The 8,102-nt window shown below is 35.9% G+C and overlaps 3 protein-coding genes across 3 annotated transcripts in view; 2 read left to right on the top strand and 1 right to left on the bottom strand.

The window, feature by feature from the left end:
- The window catches only part of LOC119568349 (eukaryotic translation initiation factor 4 gamma 1-like), a gene marked incomplete at its 5' end in the record, with an annotated part of 24,435 nt that extends 17,238 nt beyond the window's left edge, over positions 1–7,197 (top strand). Inside the window, one exon of the mRNA XM_037916804.1 lies at positions 5,725–7,197. Within this exon, the coding sequence (XP_037772732.1) occupies positions 5,725–5,909 (185 nt within the window). The remainder of the gene's footprint in view (positions 1–5,724) is intronic.
- Positions 1–8,102, bottom strand: part of LOC119568106 — a 17,695-nt gene that overhangs the window by 7,549 nt on the left and 2,044 nt on the right. The window lies entirely within an intron of this gene.
- On the top strand, positions 358–3,369 carry LOC119568105 (eukaryotic translation initiation factor 4 gamma 1-like). Its single transcript, XM_037916502.1, has 10 exons — positions 358–461; positions 571–735; positions 877–1,083; positions 1,191–1,384; positions 1,526–1,650; positions 1,741–1,898; positions 2,045–2,217; positions 2,374–2,453; positions 2,560–2,678; positions 3,232–3,369. Exons 1-10 carry the CDS (start codon positions 459–461, stop codon positions 3,352–3,354), a joined length of 1,347 nt encoding a protein of 448 aa, XP_037772430.1. The 5' UTR covers positions 358–458; the 3' UTR covers positions 3,355–3,369.

Here is an 8,102-nt window from a genome sequence, read left to right as displayed (position 1 = left end):
ATTTTTTTGCATCTTCAAAATTGAAGGAAGTGAAATCTCTCAGTATAATTACTTATTAATGAGATATATTCTGTTATAGTTGATAATTTTTTATTATTATTATTTATATATTATATATATATATATATATATATATATATATATGATATATATATATATATATATATATATATATATATATATATATATATATATTGAAACTACTCCCTTTACAGGCTGAGAAGAAACAAGAATTGTTAATGAAGTTAGATTATGATGAGACCAATTAAGAAAAGGTCTGTAGGCAACATTAGGTTTATTGGAGAGCTCTATAAGCTACGCATGTTGACATCACCGATTATGATGCGCATTATCGGTACACTCTTGAAAGAGAGATGAAGAGTCCCTTGAGTGCCTATTAAACTTCTACTACAATTGGCAAGCTCTTGGAAACACAGTGCAACCAGCAACCAAAGGCAATGGTAAGTGGGCAGTTGAATGCCATGTTGAAGTTTGTGTTATGTAAAATAATACTCCAGGTACTTTGTGCAGTGAGGATCATTAATTTTTTTTTGTCCTCTCCCCCAACAGCAAGAACTAGATAAACATTTTGGACAGATGGAGAAAATAGTGAATGACCGCTTAACCAATAGCCGTGTTAGGTTCCTAATGATGGATGTGATTGACTTGAGGCGAAACAAGTGGGTTCCAAGAAGAGAAGACAACAAGCCCAAAACCAAGGCTCAGGTCCATGAGGTGAGTGTGCTGACTTTTGTTTTTAACTTGTAGATGAACTTCATTATGCTTTATTTCCTTTTTTAATTTTTTGTTTTAGTGTAGATTTAGAAGGTGATGCATGATATGGAGTGTTTAATGCTTTTGGGATTGCACTTGCAGGAAGCAAAGAGAGAGGAGATTGAGCAGCAGATTGCCCTTGCTTCAACTCCAAACCGAAGAGATGATAGGAGAGATGACCGTGACCGTAAGAGGAGCCGTGATAACCGTGGTCCTCCTATGTCTGAGGATGGATGGAATACAGTTGCATCCACCAAGAATAGGGCATCGTTTGACTCTTCACGCCTCAAAAATACTTTTATTAATAGGGTAAGATTTGTCAGTCTTTGGACATTTTGTGTTTGGACATACGAATGTGCTAACAAATATTTAAGATCGCATTGCTATTTTTGCTAATCTGTAAATGTGTATTACAGCCGGGAGCAAGCGAGGGCAAGGAAGTAACGTTGAGAGGTACAGGATTCAGCAATTGGGCACGTGGCAGCTCAGGGGGTGGCTTGAAGGACCACGATGAAACAAAGCAAGAAAGTAATAGGTTTAATGTGCTGGGAGATAGTATGGGAAACAACTCTCTACTTAATGATAATAGAAGAGTTCCTTCATCAATGGGGTAAACCTTGTGTATTTTTGTTTGTAATTTGTAGTAGATAGATAAAACTTGAACATTTTGCGATAGCTGACATCAGCTCAATGATTTTGTCATCCTTTTGTGATCTGCTTTTATTAAATGCTATTGAATGTCTCATTCCAGTGGAAACAGACTGGCTCCTGGAGGAGGGCCACCAAGGCAAGGTGTCTTTAGCAGTAAGAGTATGCCGCCTCCTTCCAATGACAAGGAAAGTGCCTTGTCTGCAGTCAAGAAGTTTGTTGGCCCTGGTAAGTGTGTCTCTATTTAGTAACAATTCTTATAAGTATTTTCTTTTTCCCCCTTTCCTCTCTTACCTAAAAATATACCTTTTTTTCCAGACCGAAGCAAATCTACTAGTCGTCCAGAATCAAGGGATAACTCAGTGCCTAGGGAAACTGGTGAATCTCTTAAGGGTTCTCCAAATATTAATTCAGCAACAGCTGAAAAGTTTGCCATTGCAATCATTGAGGAATTCACCCACAATAATGATCCTGAGGTATGTGTATGCTACTTAAACTCTTTTCTAAATTTTCTTGCCAACTTTTTTTGTTGTTGGCAAGAGTTGTGCATGTTATGAAGGACACAGGTGTCATATTCATTTTGATTAAAATGCCTTCTAATAATTCCATGATACTCTTACAGGAGGCCAAGTTGTGTGTCAAAGAGAAGTTCTCCACCAGCACCATCAAGTACTTTGTGCAGGTAACACTAGATTGGGTGCTAGACCGTGATTCAACAAAGAGGAGGATGGTTGGACAGTTTTATCATGACCTCATTGTTGAAAAACTCCTCTCAGTTGATCAGTTCCTAGAAGGGTAAGTTCCCTAATTAGTACTGAAGTATCATAGGTTGTCTATTTATTGGATAAAGTTGACTGAGATTATTTTGATAACCTGATATTTATATTCATATTTGTCAAAGAATATGTTCAAATTAATTTTTTTTTTTTTTTCCCCTCCCCCACCTTTCAGTGGCCAAGAAACTCTGCCAATGACAGAAGATTTTGCAATTGATATTCCTCAAGTGTGTGATTACTTTGGTGAAATATTTGGTAAGTACCAGTCATCAGAGTATGATGCAATAGTTAGCAACTGTTTTCTATCAGAAAGAAATTGTCAAAATCAAACCTTTTTAACACACTTTTCTTCCGCCAACAGCTCCTTGCCTGAATGACAATGCAGTTTCGCTTCAACGACTCTGGGATTTATCAAGATATGCTGAAAATAAGAGTGCTGATGTCTTTGCCAGTATATTAGCCAAGGCTGCTAAGATTATTGTAAGTATTGTATTCATTATTTAAATAACCAGGAAAAGATTAACATGTGTTTGACATTATTAATCCAATGCTGTCAGAAAACTAGAGTTCACTGTAATTTTTGTGAAATGTTTACATATAAATATATGTTCCACAAGTACTAAGCCACCAAGGATGCAATTAGACCTAGTGACCTCCCTGATTTCCCCTTTTCATTGAATTTTTCCCCTTTTCATTAACTAATGCTGTTAAAATCATACTGTCTATAATAGTAAAACTAAGGTATGGTGCTGATGTACTGATAGCAGTATAAGGTTAAAGAGAAGATTTACCGAAATCAAGGGATATTGTAAACAGACGAGATAGGTATTAATGTCCATCACTTTAACCATCTACATGTAAAGATAACTTATAAACTAAACTGTGTGTGTGTGGGGCATTTATTAACATGCCATCCCCATCAACATTGGTTTAAAATTGAAAATAGGTGTTGCTATAAATGTAAATACTAAATTCGCACACATTTTACATGATTATGTTGGTATTAAGAAAATAACCAATCTTGTGTTTTCAGAGTCCCAATAAAGTAGCCGATCTCTGGAATTCATCAGGACTAAGTTGGTCTAGTATAGTTCCTCCTGGTGCCAATGTTGAGGAGTTCCTTGCCAAGCGTGTAAGTACCTTGTTCCTCATGTGATGGCAATTTGTACTGTGGAAGGAATGTAGTGGGTGGGGTGGAGGAATATTTAATATGTATGTATGTATGTGTGTGTATGTATATATTTATGTGTATATAAGTGTATATATGTGTATATAAGTGTATATATGTATATATAAGTGTATATATTATATATATATGTGTGTATATATATATATGTGTGTATATATATATATGTGTGTATATATATATATATATATATATATATATATATTATATGATATATATAATATACATATATATATATATATATACACATATATTTATATATAAATATATATATATATATATATATATATATATATATATATATATTATATAATATATATATTATATATATAATATATATATATCATATATATATATATATATATATTATATATATTATATATTATAGCATATATATATATATATATATAATATATATGTATACATATATATATAATATATTGTATACATATATAATATATATATATAATATATTATATATATATATGTATGTATCATATATATATGTATGTATAATTCGATATATTATATGACGTATATATATACTGTTGTATATATTTATATAATATGTATAATTGAATATGATATGTCTATTATATAATATATGTTGTTTATTATATTATGATGTATTTATTTTATATGTATTTTAATTATATATATTATGAGGATAAAATATTATGTATATTATTTAGTATATATATATATATGTTATATTTTTGTATATTATATTATTGATATATTATTATATGTATATATTATTTGTTTATTAATGTATGTATGTATATATTTTTGGGGGGATTTATTATGTTTATTTTATATATATGTTTTTGTATTGTATGTATGTATTTAATAATTATAAATTATAATTTTTTTTTTATGATTTTGTTTTTTTTTTTCCCAAGAAGATACTTCATGCAGCATATGGTTAATTTTCTTCCCCCTTTGCAGTGGGGATTCACATTGCCTAGCAATCTGGAAATAAAGGTGGTAAACCCTCAAATTTTGGGCGAGTTTATTAGGTTGTTTAAGAAGCAACTAATGAAAAAATTTTATGGAGATGTAAGTCACGAAGGGTATGCCTTGGTGTGGGCATTACTAGATGTAAAAACCCAGATGTTGAAAGTGTTTGTGCATGTGTGTATACACAAGTACACACATACACTTAAACGTACACGTGTGCATACACAAGTACACACATACACTTAAACGTACACGTGTGCGCGCGCACACGTAATCAAACACCCGTACACGTAAATGTACTTGCGCGCGCGCACACCTAAACGTACTGTAAACGAACACGCGTACACCTAAACGTACACGCGTGCGCACGCACGCGCGCACACCTAAACGTACACGCGTGCGCACGCACGCGCACACACGTAAACGTACACGCGTGCGCACGCACGCACGCACGCACACACGTAAACGTACACGCGTGCGCACGCACGCACACACGTACACACGTAAACGTACACGCGTGCGCACGCACGCACGTACACGTAAACGTACGCACGCACGCGCACACGTAAACGTACACGCGTGCGCACGCACGCACGCGCACACGTAAACGTACACGCGTGCGCACGCACGCACACACGTAAACGCACGCGGGAAACGCACGACACATTTTAAACACACGTGCAGACGCAATGAAAATGTCCAACACACACACCCCACAAAAACAAGTACAGGCCGTGATTTTTAAAAACTTTTCACCCCTAATTTTCTTTCATTGCTTCATCTATTAGTGAAATAAAGTTTTTTACCCTTTTTATATATTAAAGTAATTTTTTCCTTTTCGGGAAAATATAAAAAAGGATTTTAAAGGGCACAAATTCATACGTGCCTTGGTGACCGCCTTAGTGGAAAGTCAAGCTATGAGTAAGTGGCATTTGGGTGCAGTTCAAAAAGAGAATATTGTGGGGTGTGATTTTAGTCCTGAGACCTGAGAAGTTTTTGGAATCATGTTTTGGAAATTACTTGTCATTGGGTCTGTTTGAGTTGTGTTAAGTCTGTGTAAAAAGAAAATTTAAGTGTTTTCCCCCCCCCCCCCCATCTTCACCTCCCAGCTTCCAATGATGGTTCCTCAATCCGTGTTACTGAAGACTTTGAGGAGAAATTAAAAAAAACGTTGGCTGTGGGCTCAAATTTTTGGGACAGCGTGACATTAAACTACGTGTTTTTATGTTACAAGCTATCATGTAAGCATAAAAATCCCAGGTTTGTAAAGGTTGTTTTCTTGCCGGATTTAAAGAGCAGTATTTGTTCTATAGTTTTTTCTCTCTCTCTCCAAGTGTTTGGTATGTGATTAAATCTAATCTGTTCATGTTTCCATTTCAGGTCTTCTAGAAAAGTGTTTTAATGCCTTTTATGACTCTGATGTCGTGTCTGAAGAGGCCTTCGATGAGTGGGCCAAGTCTGTGGATCCAGAGGAGCAGGAGGGAAAAGGAGTTTGTGTTAACCTTGTTAAGAGCTTCATGCGATGGTTAAAAGAAGCTGAAGTAGAAGGAGAAACTCATACCTAAGCTCCTTTTAAATATGAACCCTATTATCTTCCCTCAGTAGCTGCCCACTATACCAGGTCAAGTTCTTTTGTAACTGATGGACACGGATATATAAGGAAATGTGAGCAAAGATGAAGTGAAGTTGGAGCCAAAGCCAGATATAATTGCGCCACAATCTAGTGAAGTGTCGAGCCTGGGAGAAGAGGCAGATGCTTCTATATATACACCCACCCTTTTCCCCTTAAAGTGATGGGGTGCCACTGGCTGGAGCTCGGACCGTCTCCCTGTTGTCTCGCTCTCGGAAGGAGAGAGAGCTACACTGCAGGCAAGACCTGAGCGATGGCTGGAGCATGAGGTGGACTCGGACTTAGTCATGCTGCCCTAATGTGTTTTTTATATTGTAAATTAGTGCATATGCACACGGACAAATGGTTAATAGTGTTCTGTGAAAGTGCGTATAGTGAATTATAAGAATGTTTTGTAATATTTGCTAGGGTGAGCATCAGTTGCATATTAATTGTTATTGTGTTATAAAATAGTAAAATGGAAAACTGCATTCCCTTCACTTCCAAGATAATGAGTGATTGTATAGAGGATATATGCATTTAGATACTTGAAGCTCAGTTACTTGTTTACAGCTTGGCTCCTCATATGTTTTGTAAATTATGGCTCAAATTCTGTGATTTATTTTGTATATTTATATAAATATTTAAAAAGTCATGTACAGACCCGAGCATGTGCCTATGGCTGGAGGATATGCTTGCTGGCTGCTGTCAACTCATGAACTCTCCCATTATTCAGGGACATCGACCCACTGTTGAGTTTGAATATGCAAAATGTGACATTTGCAACCTGCAGCGAGTCGCTGTGTGTCCCGTTGAGTGCTTGCTACTCTGCTAGTTGTTATGCCGAGGCAGCCGGGCCCCGGCCTGTGCCCTGGACTGTGTGACCTACAGGCATGGCAGTGATCTCCCATGACCATGCCTGACACGACCATCCCCTTCCTAGGCAGACGCTTGATCCGTGCTGTCCCTTTTTTGCTGCTGCTGTGCTTTGCTACAGATTACAGTGATTGCTGCCCTGTTATGAGTACATTTTTTGTGGCATAAATACTGTGACCTGTTTTGACCAGACGGACTCGTGACCACGTGCTAATTAGTGAGTTGGGCACAGGACGGAGTTCAACTTCTCGTATCGTTAATGCGGTAATATAAGCAAAATGGAAAACTGGGGTTATATTTAAGATGAAGTGCTATAAATGAATATTGTAAACCATATCGCCTCTGAAAATAAATTTAATATTTACAAACTATACTTTCTAATTTCCTGATCGTTGTATATAAAAGTGTAGGCTCTCAATGTGATCGTTTTTTTTTTTTTTCCCATAATAAGATAAAGATGGTAAAAATAGTTTGCCAGTCTATATTTTTTTTTAGAAAGGGAAAACAAGCAATTTATGTAGCTGTACCTTTGTTAAAAAATAGTAACTTCATCAAAATGTACCTTGTCTTCAACTATAGTTTCTTATTGTACTAGACTCAGCTACTTAATTATTAGTTTTAATGTTCAAATATACTTCAATTCTAGTAAAATTAGGAAGCGTACATACATTGCTCACAAAATACATTGAGATTATTCAAGTCTCAAAGATGTCTGTCAGATAGTCTGGAATTCTGACCTGTTTTCTAGAATAGTATTATCTATGAGAATAAAACCATTACATGTCTCATCATATACAGGTTGAGGCTTTAGATAACATTAACAATGTTCGACTAAATTTATTGGCGAGTGGCTATTTATGGATTGTCCAATTATGCTCAACATGCTAAAATCTAACGACCATCCCATACTGGTGTAATGTATTTGACCAGAACGATGATAGTACATAGTACTGTTAGTTTCTACCCATGATTCGACACGAAGTCCAAAGGAGTCCAAAACTGGCATCTTTAACTCTGCAAGTTACATTACCAATACAAGCACAGATGTAACACAACACACATACCTATTTAGAACTAAAACAGTGATAGCTGTTGGGGAAAAAAATGGCAACTGGCAAGTAAGAAACAGAATTTTAAATGCACAAGAGTATTTCGGCAAAATTCATCCTTAAAACACTTATATGGAAAATGAAGGACCAATAAGTGCTGTTCAATACCCCCCCCCCACTCCCCCTACACTTTTCGGTATCCCCCCATCCCTTGTTCTTTGTTG

This window comes from Penaeus monodon, chromosome 43 (genome assembly GCF_015228065.2).
Source record: "Penaeus monodon isolate SGIC_2016 chromosome 43, NSTDA_Pmon_1, whole genome shotgun sequence".
Classification (NCBI taxonomy): Eukaryota; Metazoa; Arthropoda; class Malacostraca; order Decapoda; family Penaeidae; genus Penaeus; species Penaeus monodon.
This window is presented reverse-complemented; position numbering and strand designations above follow the sequence as displayed.

Coding starts and splice junctions, on each gene's coding strand:
- LOC119568105 (XM_037916502.1), top strand. Junction 736..876: donor CCAAGGCTCAGGTCCATGAG/GTGAGTGTGCTG, acceptor TTGCACTTGCAG/GAAGCAAAGAGAGAGGAGAT. Junction 1,651..1,740: donor CAAGAAGTTTGTTGGCCCTG/GTAAGTGTGTCT, acceptor CTTTTTTTCCAG/ACCGAAGCAAATCTACTAGT.